The 24,090-nt window shown below is 37.0% G+C and overlaps 1 protein-coding gene and 1 non-coding gene across 5 annotated transcripts in view; one reads left to right on the top strand and one right to left on the bottom strand.

The window, feature by feature from the left end:
* The window catches only part of SOS1 (SOS Ras/Rac guanine nucleotide exchange factor 1), a 151,924-nt gene that overhangs the window by 44,681 nt on the left and 83,153 nt on the right, over positions 1-24,090 (top strand). For all 4 annotated transcript variants that reach the window (XM_045978794.1, XM_045978792.1, XM_045978791.1 and 1 more), the window contains exon 2: positions 21,498-21,623. In XM_045978794.1, coding sequence (XP_045834750.1) covers positions 21,498-21,623 — 126 coding nt within the window. The remainder of the gene's footprint in view (positions 1-21,497; positions 21,624-24,090) is intronic.
* On the bottom strand, positions 11,649-11,754 carry LOC123926262. Its single transcript, XR_006815195.1, has one exon. It is a non-coding gene; the product is annotated as a U6 spliceosomal RNA (small nuclear RNA).

Below are 24,090 nucleotides of genomic sequence, written 5' to 3'. Positions count from 1 at the left end.
AGTGTCTGTTCATGTCTACTGTCCATTTTTAAATTGGATTTGGTTTTTTTGGGGTGTTGAGTTGTGTAAGTTCATTATGTGTTTTAGATACTAACCCTTTATTGGATAAGTCATTTGGGGATATCTTCTCCCATTCTGTCAGTTGCCTCTTAGTTTTGTTGACTCCTTCACTCTGCAGAATTTTTAAATTTTGATGCAGTTCCAGTAGTTTCTGTTTTTGTTTCCCTTGCATCAGGAGATACATTCAGAAAAATGTTGCTATGGCTGATGTCAGAGAAATTACTGCCTTTGCTCTCTTTAAGGATTTTTATGGTTTCAGGTCTCACATTTAGGTCTTTAATCCATTTTGAGTTTATTTTCATACTTTTGCACGTAGCTATCCTGTTTTTCCAGCACCATTTGTTAAGAGACTATGTTTTTCCCATTGGATATTCTTGCCTCCTTAGTCGAAGATGGATTGATCTTATAATTGTGGGTTTATTTCTGGGTTTTCTACTCCATTCCATTGATCTATGTGTCTTTTTTTGTGCCAGTACCATACTGTTCTGATTACTGCAACTTTGTAATATAACTTAAAACCTGGAATTGTTTTGTTTTTTTTTTTCAAGATTGTTTTGGCTATTCTAGGTCTTCCGTGGTTCCATTCAAATTTTAGGATTGCTTGTTCTACTTCTGTGAAAAATGCTGTTGGTATTTTGACAGGGATTGCATTAAATCTCTAGATTGCTTTGGGTAGCATGGACATTTTAAAGATATTTGTTCTTCCAGTCCATAGGAATGGAATATCTTTCCACTTCTTTGTGTTGTCTTGAATTTCTTTCATCAGTGATCTCTACTTTTCAGAGTACAGGTCTTTTATCTGTTTGGTTAAGTTTATTCCTAGATATTTTATAGGTTTTGGTGTAATTGTCATTGTGATTACTTAATTTCACATTCTGCTACTTCATTATTAATGAATAGGAATGCAACTGATTTCTGTATGTTGATTTTGTATCCAGTGACTTTACTGAATTCATTTATCAGTCTAGTAGTTTTCTGGTAGAGTCTTAGGGTTTTCTATATATAGTGTCATGTCGTCTGCAAATAATGAGAGTTCTACTTCTTCCTTACCAATTTGGATGTCTTTTACTTTTTTATGTTGTTAATTGCTGTGGTTAGGACTTGTAGTATTATATTGAATAAAAGTGTTGAGAGTGGACATCCTTGTCTTGTTTCTGACCTTAGGGGAAAAAGCTCTGTTTATCATTGAGTATGATGTTGGCTGTGGGTTTTCGTATAAGGACTTCATTGTGTTGAGGTTTGTTCCCTCTAGACCTACTTTGCAGAGGGTTTTTATCATGAATGGATGTTGTACTTTGTCAAATGTTTTTTCTGCATATATTGAAATGATCATATGGTTTTTATTTTTCTCTTATTGATATGACATATCACGTTGATTATTTTGGACCACCCTTGCATCCTGGGAATAAATCCCACCTGGTCATGGCATCTGATTTTTTCTGATATGTTGTTGGATTCAGTTTGCTAATATTTTTTGAGGATTTTTATGTGTATATTTCTGAGAGATATTGGCCTGTGGGTTCTCTTTATTTGTGGTGTCTTTATCTGGTTTTGGTATCAGAATGGTACTGGCTTCATATAATGAATTTAGAAGTTTTCCTTCCTCTTATATATTTTTTTTTTAATAGCTTGAGAAGAATAGGTATTAATTCTTTAAATGTTGATAGAATTCTGTGAAGTTATCTGGTCCTGGACTTCTGGGTTTTGTTTTTTGTGTGTGTGGTTTTTTTTTTTTTTTTTTTTTTGAAGATTTTATTTATTTGACAGAGACACAGCAAGAGAGTGAACACAAGCAGAGGGAGTAGGAGAAGGAGAAGCAAGCTTCCTGCCGAACAGGGAGTCCAATGTGGGGCTCGATCCCAGAATCCTGGGATCATGACCTGAGCTGAAGGCAGATGCTTAACAACTGAGCACCCAGGCACCCCAGGACTTCTGTTTTTTGGGGAATTTTTTGATTACTGATTCAGTTTCATTGCTGGTAATTGGTCTGTTCAAATTGTCTCTCTTCCTGCTTTAGTTTCGGTAAGTTTTATGTTTCTAGGAAAATAACCGTTTCTTTTGAGTTGTCCCAATTTGTTGGCATATAGGTTTTCATAATTTGCTGTTAACAGTTGTTCGTATTTCTGTGGTGTTGGTTGTTATTTCTCCTCTTTCACTGGTGATTTTGTTTGTTTGGGTGTCTCTCCCTCCCCCTGCCGACCCCTGCTTTTTTTTTTTTAGTCTGGCTAGAGGTTTATCGATTTTGTTGATCTTTTCAAAGAACCATCTCCTGGTTTCATTGATCTGTTGAGTTTTTTTTTAGTTTCTAAGCCATTCATTTCTGCCCTAATTTTTAATGTTCCTTCATTTTCCTTCCTTTTGCTGGTTTGGGGTTTTGTTCTTTTTTTTGGGCTCCATTAGGTGTGATACTAGGTGGTTTATTTGAGATTCTTCTTGCTTCTTGAGGTAGACCTGTATTGCCATAAACCTCCCTCTCATCCATTTTTGCTGGATCCCAAAGAGTTTGAACTGTTGTGTTTTCATTTTCATTTGTTTCCACGTAATTTGTGATGTCATTTATTTATTTATTTATTTATTTATTTATTTATTTTGTTGACCCATTCATTGGTAGCACATTATTTAACTTCCATGTAGTTGTGCTCTTTCCAGATTTTTTCTTGTGGTTGATTTCTAGTTTCATAGCATTATGGTCAGAAAAGATGCATGGTATGACTTCAGGTTTTTTTGTTTTGTTTTGTTTTGAATTTGTGGAGACTTGTTTTGTGGCCTTATGCTAGCTATATCAATTTCACTGTCTGCTAATTGCATCATCTTCACCATTTTCTGTGTTCAATTGATTAACTCCTCTTCTGCTTTTGGGTTATATTTTCCTGCTTCTTTGCATGCTGGTAACTTTTGATTGGTTGATGGAAATTGTGAATTTTACATTGTTGGGTACTGGATTTTTTAATATTTTATCATGATTTATCAGTTTTATATTTTGTTCTGACAAATGATTTAGTTATTTTGGATAAGTTGAAGCCTTTTGAGACTTACTCTAAGCTTTGGTAGAGCAGATCCAAAGTAGACTTTAGTTTACTACTGAGACTGTGTTTTCTTGAGAACTTTACGTGATATCCCATGTGTTAAGAGATCTTTCCACTGTGGCTGGTGGGAGCATGAACTAATAACCCCACTCCTGTGTGAGCTCCAGGAATTATTTTGTCTGCAGCCCATTTGGTGCTTCTTTCCTGGCCTTGGGGTATTTTTCTCACAGGTTTATATCAGTACTTTGCCATAGATATGAGGGTTCTCTGTGGATCTCTGGACCTGTCTTCCTCTGTCTTGGGAAGTCTTCTCCATTAAGTGCCCTACTGCACATATTTAGCCACCTTGACCTGATTTCTGTCTCCTTAATTTGAGATTGCTGGTCTCCCTTTGAGTCCCTGCTCAGGAGCCTGAAAACTGCCTCTAGGCAGAAGCTGAGCAGTGATAGGGCTCACCTCATTTGTTTCCCTACTCTTTAGGTATTATAGAGTGAACTGCCTGTTTCCCAGTATCTGAAAATCTTTGTTTCATGTATTTGGCTTTATAAATTATTCAACGTGGGAAGGTGATTCTGGGGCCTGTTACTCTATCATGACCAGGGACTTGTTCTTTTTGTTGCAACTTGTGGAAGTGGGAAGGAAAACCAGAAACTGGGGAAGGGTTATTCGAGGCAGGCAGAATGGTCCCACTTGTCCGAGCTGGCAGTTCAATACCCTTGCAGCTTTTGCACACTTTTCCATCTCTTTTCTCAATCTGCTGTTTGCTTCCACTTTCTTCCCAAATGAGTTCTAAAAAATTATTCCCAAATAAAATGTCCGATTTCAGTATACTTCCCAGTCTGTGCTTACATAATTATCCTTGGCCACCTTCTTACACATGTAATACCCACTTTGGTTAGAAATAGAAAGAAGGAAAACATACTCATTAGGCACTAAGCCTTTGTTAGAAATAAAACCAAGTAATAGGACATCCATTAGGTGTATACTGTATGTCAGTAAGGATGCATTGCAGACAATTCATGAAAAAGACATAGTCCCTGCCCTACAGGAGCTTTCGGGGAAACAATTACAGTATACATCAGTGTTCAGCTATTAACAATAAAAGATAAGATAACGGGCACCTTCGTGGCTCAGTTGGTTAAGCTTCTGCCTTTGGCTCAGGTCATGATTCCAGGGTCCTGGAATTGAGTCTCGTATTGTGCTCTCTGCTGGCGGCGGGGGGCGGGGGGGAGTCTGCTTCTCACTCTCCCTCCCCTCCTCAAATAAATAAAAAATAAATAAATAAACAAGATAACTGCAGAAGGCACAACTTAATTCTAACTGAGAGATCAAGTGAATTGGTAAGATAGTAGAGCCACAAAAAGATCACTAGGATTTCAGCTGGTAGGGTTAAGGGGAGAAGAACAATCAAGGCAGAGGACAGGCATGAGAAGGCATGAAGGTGTGAAAGTGTTCTGGGAGCAGTGATGCAGGAAGCCCGCACTTATCTTTTAGACCTCAGCTTAAACATCACTTGATCAGAGAGGATTTTTCCCTGACCCCCAAATCTAAATTAGGTTATTCCTGTTCATAAAACTGTTTCCTTTATACAGTTATAAAGAGTGGTTAATATTTTTCCCTTCACTACATTGTAAATGACATGATGCATGCAGAGCTGTTTCTTCATTATATTCCCAGTGCCTGGTATTATATGTGGAACATAGCAGGCTCTCAAGAAATATTTCCTGAATGAATGTGTTCAGTGGTATGCTAGTCTCTGGCACATGGGTGTTGAATGTGGAATGTACCACACAAATGTGTTAGTGATTTCTCTTAAAACTTTATCAACATTGGTAAAATGTCTTCCTCTAAAATGCTTGAAATACCAAAAGTAATAAATTTTTGACTCACAGTTGGGCTAGTATTTCCTTTACCCTTTGTATTTTGCATTTCTTTTTTAAAACTTCTACTGTTGCATCTCTTCTTGTTTTCTTCGCTAGAGTTCCCCCAAGAGCAGTCTGCATTTAGCATCCCTCTTCCCCTCTCTCTCTTCCCATTTACTCGGAGGTCGTCTGCCAGTTGAGTCTCATTTGGTTGGGTTCCATTTGAGTGCCATTTGGGTTCTGCTCATGCTACTTTATTCGTATTTTTCTCCAAGAGGTCACCAGTTATGTGCTAATTGTTCATTAATTGGCCTTCTCAAAATACTCTGAGATTTGCAGCATTTAAAGTTCTTGGTTTTTATTTTGCCTCATCTTCATCTGCTTGCTGCTCAGATGTAGGTGCTACCAAGATTCCGTCTCGTCCTTCACGGCTCTGTGGTCTTAACCCCCGGAGTGAGAGATTTTATCCACCCTTAGTTTGTACTGTTTCCTATGAATGATTGGGTGAACTCCAGATCCTTGTCTTTGGCCTTAACTTCTTTCTGGAGCTTTAAGACCTGGCTAGATTTCTAGCTCTTTTGGGGTAAATTAAAAGTAGATTTTGGTTACTGCATTAAGTTACCTTTTTCCAAAAATTATCTTTCTGTTTTTCTTTATTCTTTCATTAACATAGATCTAGTTTTCCTTTGCCAAAAATACAGAGGAAAATGAGGTAAAAGACCCAGTAACACAAGTCTAACCTAGAACAAAGAATGTAAGTTCTGTGAGGACTAGAACTCTGTCTTTTCTGCTTTCCCTTAATGCCTACTACACTGCTGAGCATGTATATGGACTACTCAACAAATATTTGTTGCACGAATGAAAGAAATGTAAGGAAAAGATTAGAAGAACTACCAAACACCCTTGTCAAGCTAATGTGGTCTGCAATGCTAACTCTGATATTTATATAGTAGTATTTATTTTATTTCTCTTCCTCCTGCAGCTAGAGTTATTTTGCTATTCTCCCATAGGAATTTAGATTTTGAACAAGTTTTGTAAAGTACCTACCTATCCTGTCCCTTGGCTACATAATAGCTGAGGGCTTAAGTCCTTCTTTTGAGTTTGATTTACTTTACATTTTTGATATAAATAACAAAATGGAATAAACTGAGCAGTTCATGATATTAGTCAATTCAGGTTAACTTTTCTCCCCGGAGCAAACATTAAAATTAGAAATAGGATGCTTCTGAGTAAAAGTTTCCAACTAGTTTTGTGAAAATGTGTCTGTCCGACATCTTTATATCAGACAAGAGTTTGACTCTAATATTCACTGGATCTAGCTTGAATTGAAATATGATAAAAAGCTACTAATGCGTAACAAGGCAAAGAAGCCAGGTACCTGTGTTTATTACTCCCAAACTTGGTTATTCTTAGTACTTTGTCAACTTTTTGATCTTTTTGATGTGTGCATTGTACATACAAGTTTTTTTGTTGTTGTTGTTTTGTTTTGTTTTTTGAGGCAGAGAGAGAATGCAAGTGAGGGGAGGGGGCAGAAGGAGGGAAAGAGCAAGAAGCAGACTCGCCGCTGAGCAGGCAGCCCCATGTGGGGCTTGATCCCAGGACCCCCGTATCATGACCTGAACTAGAGGCAGATGCTTAACCAACTGAGCCACCCAGGTGCCCGTCAAACTATTTTGTAAAAGACAGCCTCCTTAGGTGGGAATTTAGGGTACAAAGTCACTTCTAGCTCTTTCTTCACAACACCTAAGATTTTATGATTATATGTTGTTTGTGTTTCCTTTCTTCAGCTTTACTATTTACTCTTCAATAGGCATTATTTTCTATATCCTTTTTATATAACTTAGGAGAGTATTTTTATGGAGAAGGTTCAATAAATGTTTTTAATAAAAATTCAGAAACTTGTGAATAGTCAGATGCTGTATTTATGAATTAAAAATCAGGGAAATTGTCAAAAAATATATAACATGGATTAAATATTTGCAAATATTTAAAAATAAAAATTTTCCTATAATAGAAAGAATCTATACATACAAAGTTACAGAACCTTTTATTCTTATCTTAATTATATATACATAGGCCTTAACACAAATTTTCTTCCCCCACCACAGTTAACAAATTTTGGTTCCATTTTTAGAATTTAAAATATTTAAGATTATATGAGGAAATCATTATGACCTAATTTTATTAGTTCTGTAATTAATCAGAGTGAAAGAGCAGGATTTCTTCCCTATTTATTAATTGATGTTTCCATAAAAATTAAAAAATAGACAACCAATTAAATTTTGACTACAGAGCATAATATGGATTTTACTTCATTAACAAATGCAGGAAAAAAGACAGCCACTTTTCAGTGTCACTGTGTAATGTCTTTTTCTGATTTTGATCACTTTGTTAAATTTTTCATTTCCAAATATTGATTTTAAAAATAAGAGAATACTTGGGTTTTTAAAAAAGCTTTTATGACCAAAATCATCAGAACTTTTTAATTTAACAACTATGAACATTCTTTGCAACAAACAAGCACTATCTTGCATTATTGCTATGGAAAAATGATTCTGTAAGTTATATTTCAAACTTCATTGACAGATAGCAGATTCTGATTTGGTAAATACTAGGCTATTACTGCAAAAACATTTACAATTAAGAACTTGTATGAGCGCCGGGGTGGTCTGGCGGTTAAGCATCTGCGTTTGGCTCTGGTCATAATCTTAGGATCCTGGGATCTAGCTCCCTGCTCAGCAGAAACTCTGCTTCTCCCTTTCCCTCAGCCTCTTCCCCGGGCATGTGCTCACTCGCTCTCTCAAATAAATAAATAAAATCTTAAAAAAGATACTTTGTTACTTGTAAAAGTTATATATTTATGTTTTATAACATTTATTGAAGAAAATACTTAAAACTTCCAAGACTAGAAAAATAGTTTTAAATATTATTCATGATAATCTTAATTCTTAAAAATTTGTAAGTATATCTTAAATTTAAAGGAGTACATGTAACTTACACATTCATTTTAAAATGAACACCTATGTACCTAACACATGGTTTAAGATTCAATTTATGTCTAATACTTTAAAAGGCCTCTGTGTTTCTCTACATAATTGCATCTCCTCTCCCATCACCTGGAAGTGGATTAATCGACTGCTTACATTTCTTTACAGTTTTATCACATGTGTATAAATTCCTGAACAATGCCTGGTTTGGTTTTGCCTTTTTCTGATCTTGATATAAATGGACTCATATTGTTCGTATTAGTCTGTAACTTATATTTTTGACCAGTATTTTGATTTTGAGAGTCATTTATGTTATGTAGCTTTTAGCTCACTCTTTTTCACTGGTATATAATATTCCACTTTGTGAGTTTACTACAATGTATTGATCCATTCTGATGTTGATAGACATTGGGTTGTTTCCAAGTTTTACTTTTCAAACATTACTTACTGTTAACATTTTTTTTTTTTTTAAAGATTTTATTTATGAGAGAGAGAGAGCGAGCACGAGCAGGGGCAGAGGGAGAGTAAGAAGCAGACTCCACGCTGAGCAGGGAGCCCGACATGGGGCTCATACCCAGGACCCTGGGATCATGACCTGAGCTGAAGGCAGATGCTTAACAACTGAGTCACACAGGCGCCCCTTAATTTCTCCTTATTAATGCCATATGTCACTCTGGTGCGTATGTCACAACTAAAAAAATCAACATTAGTACATTATTATTTACTGAACTTGCTACCTTATTCACGTTTTGCCAGTTTCCCTCCAGTGTCTTTTTACTGCTTCAGATTCGCACCCAGGATACCGCATCACATTTAGTTATCTTGTCTCCCTTGCCTCCTCTGGTCTGTGACAGTTTCTCAGACTTGCCTTATCCATGATGACTGAGAAGTGCTGGTCATGTTTTTGCAGAATGCTCCTCAATTTGGATTTGTCCATTGCTTTTCTCATGGTTAGACTGAGGTCATAGCTTTTTGGTAGGAAAACTACAGAGGTAAATTGCCATTTTTTGTCACAGCATATCAAAGGTACATGTTATAAACATGACTTGTCATTGTTGATGTTAACCTTGATCACAGGGCCAAGGTAGTGTTTCTTAGCTTTATCCACTATAAAGTTAATTCTCCATCCTCCATCTTTTACATATTGTATAGAACTGGATTGTAAGAAGCGTATAGTATTAAATATCCCTCCCTCAACTTCTAAAGAATATGGAAAAGATAGGGAGGGAGTAACTATGTAGTTGCATATATATATATAAAGGAAATATCTATATTTCACATAGATATTAAAAGATACAATTCCCTTTATTTAGGAAAATAAGTTAATATTTGTTTCATATATCTGTTTGTATCTGTATCAGAATGGCCTCATGGATACTTATTTTATACTTCAGATTATAATCCGGTACTGTGTTATTTTCTTGCTCAAATTGTATCAGTTTTGATCATTGGGAGGTCTTTCATGTTGACTCCTGTCTTGTTTTTTCCTTTCTTTCATTCCTTCTTTTTCCCCACTCTGTGACTTTTTGACATGCTCTACCCTTTTGGGTTTTGAGCACTTTTCCCTTTCCAGTACTGCAACATGCTCTAGGCTCATTCTGTATATTCCTGTCCCCAGACCTATAATCAGCCATGTCTCTAAAGAACGCTTCTTTCTCTTTTGGAGACTGGTGTTAGGAACCAAGATCAGGGCACTGGATGTGCTCCTTGTTAGTGAGGTATGTATATGTACCTTTAGGCCCTCTTAGTGGACTGAACTAGGAAATACATAGGTACATACTGTATGCACATAATGGTAACATGTAGGTGTATTGTTTGATTTTTTGTTGTTTTGCTTGAGTGCATTTAATTTTAGTACCTTTTTTTAAGGCCTCATTTTAGGTCATGGACAGGGTAGGGAACTTAGTTGAAGGTAACTATGATATTGATATCTTGTCTTTTTTATGACAAGGTCTTTTTTGGGGTGCCTGGCTGGCTTAGTTGGAGGAGCATGTGACTCTTTGTCAAGGGGTTGTGAGTTCAAGTCCCACATGGGGTAAAGAGATAAATAAAACTTAAGAAAAAATAAAGGTCTTTTTACCAAGACCCTTTTAAGACAAAAATAGTCCTCAAGTCATAGACATTTTGTTTCCAAGGTCCCATAACTGAACTGTTTAGAATACAGAGTAAAATTTCCCTTAGCACCAGATATACTGAGTGTAGTTTAATTTTTTAGCATGGCCTACAGAAATCTTTTACATTGTATCTCTTGCTCACTTCACCTCCTACCATCTTCCCATCATGCTTCCTTATATTCTAATCATAGTAAACTGCTTGCAGTTTCCTAAACTGCAGTATGTACTCTTGTATCTCTGTTTACTTATAAGCATTCCTGCCAGATTGCCTTCCTCATTGATTGACCTGGAAGATTTCCATTCATTTTTCAAAAGTCAGCTCAAGTTGTAGACCTTCTATCAATCCCCCTCTTAATTTCTCTAGATATATTTAGGACTGACTTTGGAGTTCTTTCTTCTGTGTTAATATTTTTCCAAGTGTGATCTCAGGATCACTTGCAAGAATCTTCTGAGGTATTTTGTTAAAGATGCAGATTGTGGGGCCTAACCCCAGATCTTTGCAAAGGGAATAGTGGGAGTGGGGTGAATTTGCATTGGTGAGAGTCTCTGTAGGTGATACGCAGTATTTTTATATTCCACTCCAGTATTTTTAAATGAAAAATTTAAAACCTACACAAAGTAGCTGGAACAAATCTTCATGTGCCCGTCACCTAGAGTTACCTAGATTTTGCCACATTTACTTCAACTTCATCCATCTGCCTCTTTATCTTTCCTGAAGTACTTTAAAGCAAATCACATTCATCAGAAGTCATTTCCTCCCTGTGTATTTCAACATGTATTTTTTTCTTACATATTCTTACATATTCATTCAACTGCAGTGCCATTATCATAGTTTTCAAAATTAACAATTTCTTAGTGTCGCTAATAATACTAGTCAAAACTCAGATTCTTCCATTTTTCCAAGAAGTGTTGTTTTTGCAGTTGGTTTATTGGAATCAGAAGCCAAACAAGGACTGCATGTTAAATATAGTTGTTATGTCTCTGAATTTTCCTTAATTTACAGACCCTTCTCTCCCAGATGACTTATTGCAGGAACTGGGTCAGTTGTCATTCAAGATGTTCAACGTTCTGGATTTTTCTGTTTACTTCCTTGGGGTACTATCTAACTTATATGTGTCATAGTTTCTATAAATGGAAGTTAGCTTTTGAGTCTTGATTAGATTTATTTTTAGCTTTTTTGGCAAGATTACTCCACAGGTGGTGCTGTGGCTTTTCACTGCATCAAGTGTGGCCTCAGTTTTAGTGATATTAACTTAAGATTGATCAGGGGATTCACAATTGACAGCCTTAGCCCTTCTTTATAAAAGATGAACTCTTCATATAATGGTTTCATCTGTTGGTGATTAATGTCTGAAGTTATGTTGTCCAAGTTGCAGATGGGTGGTTTTTGCTCTGCATTCCTTTTTACATTTGTTCTTTGGAATCCTTCTGTAAGGAAGAATTCCTCATCAACTTGGGTTATTTGGTTATCCCAGAGTATAGTTCGGACAGGAAAAGAAGGATGTATATTAATTATTTCAGGATTAAGAATTGGTGTCCCAGTTATTTCCAGTGCTGTTTAATGAGTTTGGTATTTTTTTAAAACATCATTTTGACCTCATTGGTTTTTATAGATTCAATGTATTTCACGAGTTATCCTTGCACAGGGGCCATGCTAATCTCTGTATCATTCCGAATTTAGTGAATGTGCTGCTGAAGCAAGCACAGTCAGTATATTTCCGTTAATTACAGTAGATTTGGTTTTTGAATTAGCCCATATTTTGCAAGTGAGGAGCCTTTTCAAAACACATATTCCTGTGTTTTGTTTTGTTTCTTACAACTCATTCACCTCTGAGAGCTTCCTTGCTTTCTGGTATAATAAGATGTCCCAGGCTTATAATGTCATTTACAGTGTGGTTTTGAATGAAGGGTTAAATATGTATGTGTTTTAAAAAATTCTGTGTGTGAATATTTCCTACTGTAATTGAAAATTTCTTCAGATAGTATGAGATAGAACTTTTCAGTAACTGTATTTCCTATAATTTAAAGTTGTTACTATATGTTAGCTGTGTCTTTTTTCATTGCTTTTATTGTAAAAATTACAGTTGAAGTTATCTTTATTATTTTTGTACTTGCATTTTTTTTTTTGGCCATATGTAATAGTCCAAAGCTACTTCTATAGTGTACACAGGTTCTCAGATTATTTATTTATTTATGTTTTGCTCACATGGCCAAATATGTGATGAGTAGTTTTAAATAATTTTTACTTATTGCAGTTAATTCATTGTACTCATTTAACATTAGTAAAAAAGAAAAATCTTGACTATTGGGACTAATTTATTTACAAATATTCATTATATAAGCCCTCTTCATATCCTATACTTATGACAGCTAATAGGTTAATAAGTAAATATATCTCATCCATAAATACCCAGTAGTTAGGTAGTTTTGCTACTTGAGTATTTGAAACGCTACTAGGAGAAATAACTCCACAGCCAAAAAAATTAAATACAATAAAAATTTTAAACCACTTGATAAAAAAAATTTCAGCTTTGTTTCACTACATATAATACAAGAACCTTAAACTGAGGAGTTCAACTTGAATTTCTTATCTTTTCTGTAAAATATCCTCTTCTTGGGGTGCGTAGGTGGCTCATGGGGTTAAAGCCTCTGCCTTCGGCTCAGGTCCTGATCCTAGGGTCCTGGGATCAAGCCTCTCATCAGGCTCTCAGCTCAGTGGGGAGCCTTCTTCCTGCTCTCTCTCGGCCTCTCTGTCTACTTGTGATATCTATCTGTCTGTTAAATAAGTAAATAAAATCTTTAAAAAAAAATCCTCTTCTAGTATTTACTGGTTAAGTTGGTGGTTCTCTCCCCCAAAATAGTTATCCAAACACGCCTCCTCACTTACCCACCTCCCAGTGTTTCTGCCTTGGTTTAGGCCTCCACTGTTTCTTTTTCCAGACCCTGTAGCATCCTTCCAACTAGTTTTGCTTCGTTCAATCTAATCTTCATTTCAACTCATTCTTCATACTGATACCAGAGAGATTCTTCCACAAAGAGATACAATTATGTTAGTGTCTTGTTTAAAACCTTTCAATTATTCTATTTCCTTGGTAACTTCCCCACTTCTTAGGATTAAACACAAGTGTGCCCTTCCCAGGCTTAGCCTTCCCTACATGCACTCTTTGGCCCAGTTCTTAAAGTTTTCCCAACATATCATTTGGTCTTGGCCTCTATAATTTGTCAAATGCTAGCTTTTTTAGTAAAAGCCCTGCTTCCTAACGTGCTGCCTTTCACACCTTATTCATCCTTTATAAGCTGCAGTTCATGTGTGTTTTCCTTGGGAAGACTTTTGTTTTGTTTTGTTTTTGTTTTTGTTTAAGAGAGGGTGCAAGCTGGAGGAGAGAGACTCTTAAGCAGCCTTCACGCCCAACATGGGGCTTGATCTAACAACCCTGAGGTCATGACCTAAGCCAAAATCAAGAGTTGGAAGCTTAACTGATTAAGCCACTCAGGCGCCCCACTTAGGGAAGACTTCTGATACTTCTGATACTCCTCATACCCATCAGCAAGGGTCACTCTTTTTTTTTTTTTTGTCATCGCTGTACCTTAAATATAACTCCATTTAGCCCCATCATACTTAGGTTAATTCAGTTGTGTACATGTCTAGGTCCTCTGTGAGCTGAAACTCTTTGTGAGGGTAGATGTTTATGTCCTTATTCCTCTTTGCATCTCCAGCAAATAAGAGGAACTCTGGAAGAAAAAAAAAGATTGTTACATATATGGGACTAAAAGCTAATTAAGAGTCTCTAAGAAATGAGAAAACATTTTTAGTCAATTTGTCTCTTTTAATTTTTTTACAAAGGATTTTTGCTTTGATTTTTAAATCTATGTATGAGGAAAGATAAGCACCTAAAACATAAAATGTTGGCTAAATAATCATTGTAACACTAAGAAAGAAATGTAACTAACAGTCCAGATCTTTATTTGCTATGGCAAAGATTTTGAGAATACAAGTTTTATTTTATATTCTGTTATATTTATAAATCAAAGTAGCAGATCTGGGATGAAGATAGGATGAAATACACTCTAGAAGCCTTTCTAGTTCTTCAAAGAGCCATTAGCTAGAAAAGGCTATGAAAAATTCATCAGAATTCAATGTAGTGTTTTCTGGCAGTTTACCCAGGGGATTGCTGAATACACTGAGAGGACTCCTGTATCGGACAACTAGGGATTGATACAGACCTGATCCCTTTGTTTTTTCAGATTCCACAAAATCTGGCAATAATAGCCCACAAAGTTGCTTCTGAATCTGTTAGAAACCAGTAGAGGCAAAATGGACCATCTCTAAGATAGATGTAGGAAGTCTTTAAAGTATGTTTTTGTTTTGTTTTAAGTTTTATTTGTTTATTTGACAAACAGAGGTCACAGGTGGGCAGAAAGGCAGGCAGAGAGAGAGGGGAAGGCAGGCTCCCTGCTGGGCAGAGAGCTGATGCGGGGCTCCATCCCAGGACCCTGAGATCATGACCTGAGCTAAAGGCAGAGGCTTAATCCACTGAACCACCCAGGCGCCCCAAGGATGTTTAAAATTCAGTGTGTCATCTTTAGTTGAATAGGATGATTCTACCTTAAAAGAATTACTCACTGTCATCATCATATAAAATTCTTACTCATGGCTATCATTAATTCTTTAGTGAAGTTCTTACATTTGCTTTATTTAAATTACCCAATTATATATTTTTAAATATATATAAGTTTTTGATATCAATAAGTGTGAGTATAAAATATAATATTTTTTAAAACTGTATGTAAGGGAAAACCCACATCTAGTATATAAGCCCAATTCTAAATGCTTATTATAATTGGTCTCTCTCTCTCTCACACACACACACACATACACCCTATATACCCTCAGTGAATATCAGCTGTAGATGACTTCTGAAGGCTGTCATAGATTTGGCAGGGTAACCTCTTCTGTATGGTCTTCAATAATTTGGATCATTTGACCTATTAAATACCTTGAGTACCACTTAAATGGAATGGAACACTTTAGCTGTAACACTGTCTCACAGAAAAGAAGTGTTTTTTGTTCTGTCTGTACAGGAAGTGTAATACTACTTCTGTCTGCTCATGAAATCTCTTAACAGCATCTTCCTTAAAAAAATAAAGAGCAAAGTCTGTATTTCAGGAATTGGTGTCCTTATCTTGAAACATTTACTGTTGTCCATGCTTTTCAGTTGGAGGTTTTAAGGTATTCTTTTTTTAAGGAAGTAAAATAACTTATTAGTCTTGTATGAATGAACCTTGTGATTCTAATTTGACAGATTTAAGATATGGTAAAGGTTAATACTCAGAAACTTAGAACAGCTGGCATCATGCATTATTTTCTGTTTAAGCCTAATTCTTTGTGTGATTAATTTACCTAATAGGTTTTATTTGGCTATTAGTAACCATCAATGAACAAAAGTTTGAATTTAAATTTCTGAAATTTTATGCAGTATCAAGTTTGTTTAAACCATAGCATTTCACCACTCTAGTTATATACAGTTTATTTGATTCTATATAATTATCTATTTTAGTTCTGTCTTTATATGTTGAATGGTTTCTCCTAAAGAGTTTATGCTTCTGGAATCATCCAAACTCTAGCCTTACCACTACCCCTTTTCTTAATTCTAAGGAAGAGATATTTTATCCCTTTCACCCCTGCAACCCTAAGGCTTTGAGTATACCATGAGTGTCATGGATTTAGAGTGAGAAGTAAAGAGAATATGATTCTAGAACTAGATAAACAAGGCCCTGCCCAATTAGATGATCACTGTCCATCCAGTAGACAAGGGAACGTGTAATTATAACTCAGTATGACAAACTGATAACAAAAATGAGGTATCCAGTACAAGCATTAGCAGAGTATAAGACCCCTATAAGCAGAGACTTTTTGGTTTATCACTATGTATTTAACATTAACAGAGTCTGATACTTAATAGAGTCAATAAATCATTTGAATGAATGAGATTAATTCTACCTTAGAAAGAGGCCAGAAACAAGGAAGTCTTCCCAAATGAGATGAGATCTGGGTTTTGAAAGTCAGACAGGCAGATAAAAGGGTAAGAGAATGAATGATAGGCACGGAGAACAGTGAGTGAAACTGCATGCCATGTTTCAGCAAACCGCAAATAGTCTGAATTGCTTCGGCATAAACTGTAACCTGAAGAGCTGCCAGAGGTGGAAATATATTAGTGAAGAATTATGTTGTTTGCATGGGTTTCTTTGAAAAACAAGGAACATTTTAAAAAATAATCTGATTAATTTGCACTTTCCAGAACACTTTCTAAAATGTATTCCTGAGGTACCTAAACCTCAGAGGGCTCTGATATTTTTAAAAGTTAATTAAATTTATTGTTGATAAATATATTTTTTTAAGATTTTATTTATTTATTTGACAGATAGAGATCACAAGTAGGCAGAGAGGCAGTCAGAGAGAGGAGGAAGCAGGCTCCCCGTTGAGCAGAGAGCCCGATGCGGGGCTCGATCCCAGGACTCTGGGATCATGACCCGAGCTGAAGGCAGAGGCTTTAACCCACTGAGCCACCCAGGTGCCCTGATTAAATATTTTTATTTTAATATTACCTCTAGCATTTTAGCTGTATGTTGGATATTCAGTATATTTATAATTTCATAAATTTTACATAAATTTCATAAATTTATTTGTAATTTCGAATGAAAATGATTATACCTTTTCTGGGGCGCCTGGGTGGCTCAGTGGGTTAAAGCCTCTGCTTTCGGCTCAGGTCATGATCCCAGGGTCCTGGGATCGAGCCCCGTATTGGGCTCTCTGCTCAGCAGGGAGCCTGCTTCCACCTCTCTCTCTGCCTGCTTCTCTGCCTACTTGAGATCTCTGTCTGTCAAATAAATTTTTAAAAAAATCTTTAAAAAAAGAAAATGATTATACCTTTTCAGATTATAGAGATTTATAGTGGTGCCTTTGCATTTATTACTTGTCAATGTTTATTAAAGTGTGACAGCATACTTCAAGCCAAGTGTTTTGTGGAAGCCCACTGTGTGATTAGATACAGTTTGTGGGCATTTTCCTTATGCTGATGGACTACTAGGACACTCCTCAGACTCCAAATTTGACAGTCAGGAGTTTAGTGGAAAGAGTGATGGCCCAGACACTGGGAGGCCCAGCTTCAGTATTTATAACATTCCTAGTTAGCTATAGGATCATGGGTATTTTCCTTTTTCTCATTTGCTAATTAGTGGGGCTGAAATGATCTAAAGTCCCTTTTATTTCTAAAATTCTGTGGGTTTTGTAAATCTATAGCTGTATAGTGCATGTGATTCTGAAGCCTTGGACAGGAATGTAACCCCCAATTATAGCTATGGTTTCCAGTACAACATTTTGTGAAAACAGGGGCTGCTATACTGTGATTTCTAAAATATACTTTCATTTTGGGGCACCTGGGTGGCTCAGTCAGTTAAGCATCTGCCTTCAGCTCGGATCATGATCTGGAATCCCAGGATTGAGCCCTTCATCAGGCTCCCTGCTCAGCGAGGAGTCTGCTTTTCCCTCTAACCCACCCCCTCTCATGCACTCTCTCTCTCTCTCTTTCTCTCTCTCTCAGATGATAAATAAAATCTTGAAAAAATAAAATATACTTCCATTTCTTAAATTTAGCTCTATGTGTGAGATATAGTTTTCCTTTTTATAAGTGCTTTTTAAAAGATTTTATTTTTTATTTTTTTAAGATTTTATTTATTTGATAGAGACAGGGAGAGAGGGAACACATGCAGGGGGAGTGGGAGAGGGAGAAGCAGACTTCTCACTGAGCGGAGAGCCTGATGTGGGGCTCAATCCCAGGACCCTGGGATCATGACCTTAAGTTAAGCATCTGCTTAACTGACTGAGCCAGGCACCCCTTTATTTTTTATTTTTAAGTGATCTCTACACCCCATGTGGGTCTTGAACCTTACAACCCAGCAATCAGGAGTCACATACTCCACTAACTGAGCCAGCCAGGTGCCCTGAGACATAGTTTTTCTTGTTAAATACTTTTATAATAAAAAGTTCCTTTTTCTCCCTGAGTCATATTAGAGATTTTGATAGGATAGGTAGAGATATCTAGCAAGTGTTTGAGGTGTGTGTCTAAAAGTCAGGAGAGAAGTGAAGATTAGAGATACTTTGTAGTCATCTGCATAGATTACAGTTTAAGATGTGGAACTAATGAGATTGGGGGAAAGAACAGAAGAAGGGAATAAACAAATGATGATAGAATCCACATTCCAGAGGTAGAGGAAAATAAGGAACTCCACAAGAAAATGGAAAAAGAAATAATAGAGGTAGAATAGATTGTGTCACTGATGAGAAAAGAGAATTTAAAAAATGAAGACTTGACTGAGAGCCCCCCATGAAAAGTGTACCATGTGGTGTTAGGATTCACTGTGGATGAATCAGCCATGAAGGGAAAGAGTAACAGAGAAGACAATTTAAGGCAATGGGTGCATGCAGGTCAATGAATAAAAATAAAACTTTTAAGCAGAATCAGATCTGAAATACAGAGAACAAACTAAACTGATGGTGGCTGATGGGAAGGGGGTTAGGGGGATGGACCGGGTGGGTGAAGGGGAATGGGAGATACTTCTGGTTGTGGAATGAATAATCAAGGGAATGTGAGCACAGCATATGGAGTATAGTCAGTGATACTGTAGTAACGTGGTGACGGATGGCACCTGCACTGTGAGCATAAGGTGTAGAGAAGGCAAGTCACTGCTGTACACCTAAATCCATTGTAACCTTGTGCGTCACCTATACTCAGATAAATGAATTAATAAAACATTAGTCAGATTCCAGTTTAAAAACAGAAAGGTGGGTTTGGTCTTGTAAAGTGTTAAAGGAAGTAAGTTCACACTAGTTATATACATTAGTTGTAGTATGATGGCATGGAGAATAGCAAGCGCTGAGCTGAGAAACACGAATTCTGGGCTCTAAGTCCAAACTAACCATTATTTTAATTGTCCATCCATTCAGTCATTTAACAGGGTGGAGAGATTGATAAATCACTTACATTCAGGTTGGTAATTGCTATACCAGACATAACCAAAAATGATTGGACAAATGATTTAAGCCTTTTGGAGCTTAGTTTCTTCATCTATAAAACAATAATAAATTGCTTTAAACCTCAGACTTGTTGAAGCAGTCCCCACCACAGTTGTAAATTGTTGTATTATCTGCCTCTAAAGTATTTTTCTTTAATAAGTATTTTTCTTTAATATATAACTTTATTTAAGATTTATTTATTTATTTGAGAGAGTACATGAGTGCACACAAGTGGGGGAGGGGCAGAGGGGGAGAGGCAATCCCAAGCAGATGCCCCACTGAGTGCAGAGCCTGATGTAGGGCTTGATCTCTCAACCCATGAGATCATGACCTGAGCCAAAAATCACAAATCAGATGTTTATCTGACTGAGCCACCCAGGCAGTCCTCTGTGTATGTTTAACACACATTTCAGAAATTCATTATGTAGTATACTGTTTATTAAAATGTACCCCTACACTGACGCTGTCATACCCTGTCCGCTGATGAGGTGTAGTAGGACAGACCATACTACATATTCTTGGCCAGCGAGTACTGTGCACTTTCCCCCAGAGAAGGCTCTGCTGCTGTTCTAAAGTTGAACATATTTTAAAACATACATTGTCTGTCTCCTGGAACTGATTTTTCTGCCTTTTTTTTTTTTTAAGATTTTATTTATTTATTTGACAGAGATCACAAGTAGGCAGAGAGGCAGGCAGAGAGAGAGAGGAGGAAGCAGGCTCCCCGCTGAGCAGAGAACCTGATGCGGGACTCAATCCCAGGACCCTGAGATCATGAGCTGAGCCAAAGGCAGAGGCTTAACCCACTGAGCCACCCAGGCACCCTTTTCTGCCATTTTTAAGAGTAGGGAATAGGAGTGCCTGGATGGCTCAGTCAGTTAAGCATCTACCTTTGGCTCAGGTGATTTTTCCAGGGTCCTGGGATTGAGTTCCATGTGGGGCTCCCTGCTCAGTGGAGAGTCTATTTCTTCCTTTCCCTCTGCCAGCCACTTCTGCTTGTGTTTATGCTGTCTCTCTCCCTCTCTCTCTCTCTCTCTCTCTCTCATGAATAAGTAGAATCTAAAAATATAAATGAAAGTAAGAAATAGTTGTGCTCCATAGTGAAGTGACAAAGGATGCAAGTAAACACTATCATGCTGGTTATTAAAATATAAGTTCTACAGAGGCTCTTGGCCTGATGGGCTCCAAAGAAATGGTTGAGGAAAATGAAAGTAAAGATTATTAGGTATTGACCACAATGGCCAAACTATGGAAAGAGGCTAGATGTCCATCAACAGATGAATGGATAAAGAAGGTGTGTGTGTGTGTGTGTGTGTGTGTGTGTGTGTGTTTGTTTGTGTGTGTGTGTGTGTACATATACCCGATAGAATATTATGCAGCCATTAAAAAGTGAAATCTTGCCATTTGCAATGTGGATGGAACTAGAGGGTATTATGCTAAGCAAAATAAGTCAATCAGAGAAAGACAGTTATCATATGATCTCAGTGATACGAGGAATTTGAGAAACAAGACAGAGGATCCTAGCAGAAAGGAAGGAAAAATGAAACAAGGGGAAATCAGAGAGAGAGACAAACCATAAGAGACTCAACCTCAGGAATAAAACTGAGGGCTGCTGGAGTGAGGAGGGTGGGAGGGATGGGGTGGCGGAGTGATGTACTTTGGGGAGGGCGTATGCTATGGTGAGTGCTGTGAATTGTCTAAGACTGATGAATCACAGACCTGTACCCCTGAAACAAATAATACATTATATGTTAATTTTAAAAATACCAAAAAAAGATTATTGGGCATTTATGAATGAGTGACCACCAAGTTACCTTCCTAAAGCAGACAGTGACAGATTGTCAAAAGTGACCGTTTTGTGTCCTTTGATAAAAGGTAACTTTGTATTCAGCAAACATTTATCAAGTTTGTATTGTGTGTCCTGCACAGTGCTAGGTGCTGGTGTTACATTGGTGAATCAAAGAAAGCCCCTGTTGGATTTTATCATTTAGTAGGGAAAATAGAATGAAACAAAGGCCAAAGAGCCATGGGAGGTCAATTTTGCCCAAGGAGTATATTGAGTAAATGTTCTAACCACCACTGGTTCTTGATGGAAACCATATAAACTGCATCTTTTATTCCCAACTTAGCCTCTCCCACCCTCTCTGCATTCCCACACCTCAGGGTAACTGTGATTTAAGAAAAAAAATAGATATTGAAATTTGCAGTTAGGTATCTGAGTCTCCAGGGGCATGTTAAAGCATATATGATGTATGTGGCTGGGAAAAAAGTTGAGAACTCCAGACTTCTGGGTCATGACATTTAGATCTGTACTTGGAAGCCAGATCATGTTCTTGAGTGCAAATCTACATTTTAATTACTTTGCTTTTTGTTTATAGGTCCAGGGGCAAGTTCATCCGACTCTTGAGTCTAGTGATGATGCTCTTCAATATGTTGAAGAATTAATTTTGCAGTTATTAAATATGCTATGCCAAGCTCAGCCCCGAAGTGCTTCAGATGTAGAGGTATGTTAAATTGTGCCTTGTATTTACTTCATATACACGCACACCCACACCCACACACACATATCTAATCTGTGTACTTATTCTAATACCAGTGAAAGAGTTTGATCTTCAAGTTTGCAAAATTTATACATGGTATTAAAAAATGAAGACTGGATTTATTCTAACTTTGTATTAGGTATATGAAAACTTGTGTATGTTTTAGCTGTCCCGTTATTCCATGTTTTCCTTTTCTTCTGGAAAGAACTTTTTTGACCTCCAAACACTACTTCTTGATGCAAGAATTTTATACACACACGTAGCTTTAAGAGTGGAATATGTTCAAGTGTCTTTTGGTTTTTTTTTTTTTCCATTTTATTTATTTTTTCAGCGTAACAGTATTCATTCTTTTTGCACAACACCCAGTGCTCCATGCAAAACGTGCCCTCCCCATTACCCACCACCTGTTCCCCCAACCTCCCACCCCTGACCCTTCAAAACCCTCAGGTTGCCCCAACCTCCCACCCCTGACCCTTCAAAACCCTCAGGTTGTTTTTCAGAGTCCATAGTCTCTTATGGTTCGCCTCGCCTCCCCAATGTCCATAGCCCGCTCCCCCTCTCCCAATCCCACCTCCCCCCAGCAACCCCCAGTTTGTTTTGTGAGATTAAGAGTCATTTATGGTTTGTCTCCCTCCCAATCCCATCTTGTTTCATTTATTCTTCTCCTATCCCCCTACCCCCCCATGTTGCTTCTCCAACCCAAAAGACTCCACTCCAAAACTGCTAGAACTTGTACAGGAATTCAGTAAAGTGTCAGGATATAAAATCAATGCACAGAAATCAGTTGCATTTCTGTACACCAACAACAAGACAGAAGAAAGAGAAATTAAGGAGTCAATCCCATTTACAATTGCACCCAAAACTATAAGATACCTAGGAATAAACCTAACCAAAGAGACTAAGAATCTATACACAGAAAATTATAAAGTACTCATGAAAGAAATTGAGGAAGACACAAAAAAATGGAAAAATGTTCCATGCTCCTGGATTGGAAGAATAAATATTGTGAAAATGTCTATGCTACCTAAAGCAATCTACACATTTAATGCAATCCCTATCAAAATACCATCCATTTTTTTCAAAGAAATGGAACAAGTGTCTTTTGTTTTTAAAGCCAACTGTCATTTAAAAAAATATTTCATTTAGGGATGCCTAGGTGGTTCATTTGATTAAGTGTCTGACTTTTGATTTCAGCTCAGGTCTTAAATCTCAGAGTTGTGAGTTCAAGCCCCACTTAAATTAAATTTAAAAACTTAATTTACTTAAGTTTTTTAAATTTACTTAAGGTCAAACCCTACTTAAATTTAAAAAAATATATCAGTTGAACTCTTGATCTTCACTTGTTACATGTATTTTAGATAGTAAGTGAACTCTTCCCACCAATTGGAAGGAGAAGGAAACATAAAAATCTAGGAAGTTTTGCAGTCTCTTACCAAGATGACATGGCCCCTGTCTTTTTAGGGTTTTTGGTTTGGAGGAAATACAGATAGGAATATGGGTAATAACATGTGATATACCGTGCATAAAGGCTTTGTGGGAAACCATAAAAGGAGCAAGCTAATCACATAGGTGTTAGGGCTTATGGATCAGCTTCCCATGAGAGGCGAATGAAGGAGTTACAAGTCTGAGAAAAAAAGAAAGAAGGTTTGAAGGTCCCAACTACAGAAAAATGGGAGATAGAGCTGGAAATACAAAATATTCTGGTAATGATGAGGATAATTTGACTTTAATAACCTTGAATGTATACTGGTACAAATCTTTGGGTTTCTCTGACATATCTTTTGCAGTACTCAAACGTGGGCACAGGAAAGGTAGTTGGGTTGAATGGTATTTCACCATGGTGGATAGACGATGGAACAGTAGGCCAGGGAATGGGGCAAATCAATAATAGCAGTGCCTCATAAGCTTTCAGAACACAACACAGATAAGATTGTAACAAAGATTTTATCAAACAGTGTCTGGGTAGGAGCTATATCTAAATACCCCAGGCCCTGCTTCATTCCCCAGGGGGCTGGGGGATTGATATTGGGCATATCCAATGAGAAATTTCTGAAAAAAGGATCATAAAACCCAAACTGGAGAGGAAAAAAAGGTGAAATATAATAATGGCTGCTATATGAGTGCTTGCTATAGTTCTATACTGTTCTAAACACTTCTATGATCTGTGTTTTATTTAAAGTTTTTTTTTTTTTTTTTTTAGATTTTTTGTTTATTTATTTGGGAGAGAGAGAGAATGGGAGAGAGCATGAGAGGGGACAGGTCAGAGGGAGAAACAGACTCCCCACCGACCAGGGAGCCTGATATGGGGACTCGATTCCGGGACTCCAGGATCATGACCTGAGCCGAAGGCAGTCGCCTAACCAACTGAGTCACCCAGACACCCTTATTTAAAGTTTTTTTTTTAATTTATTATTTTTTAAAAAGATTTTTA

Source organism: Meles meles, chromosome 15 (assembly GCF_922984935.1).
Source record: "Meles meles chromosome 15, mMelMel3.1 paternal haplotype, whole genome shotgun sequence".
In the NCBI taxonomy this organism is placed as follows: domain Eukaryota; kingdom Metazoa; phylum Chordata; class Mammalia; order Carnivora; family Mustelidae; genus Meles; species Meles meles.
Note: the sequence above shows the minus strand (reverse complement) of the source record. Positions and strands in the feature narration are given on the sequence as shown.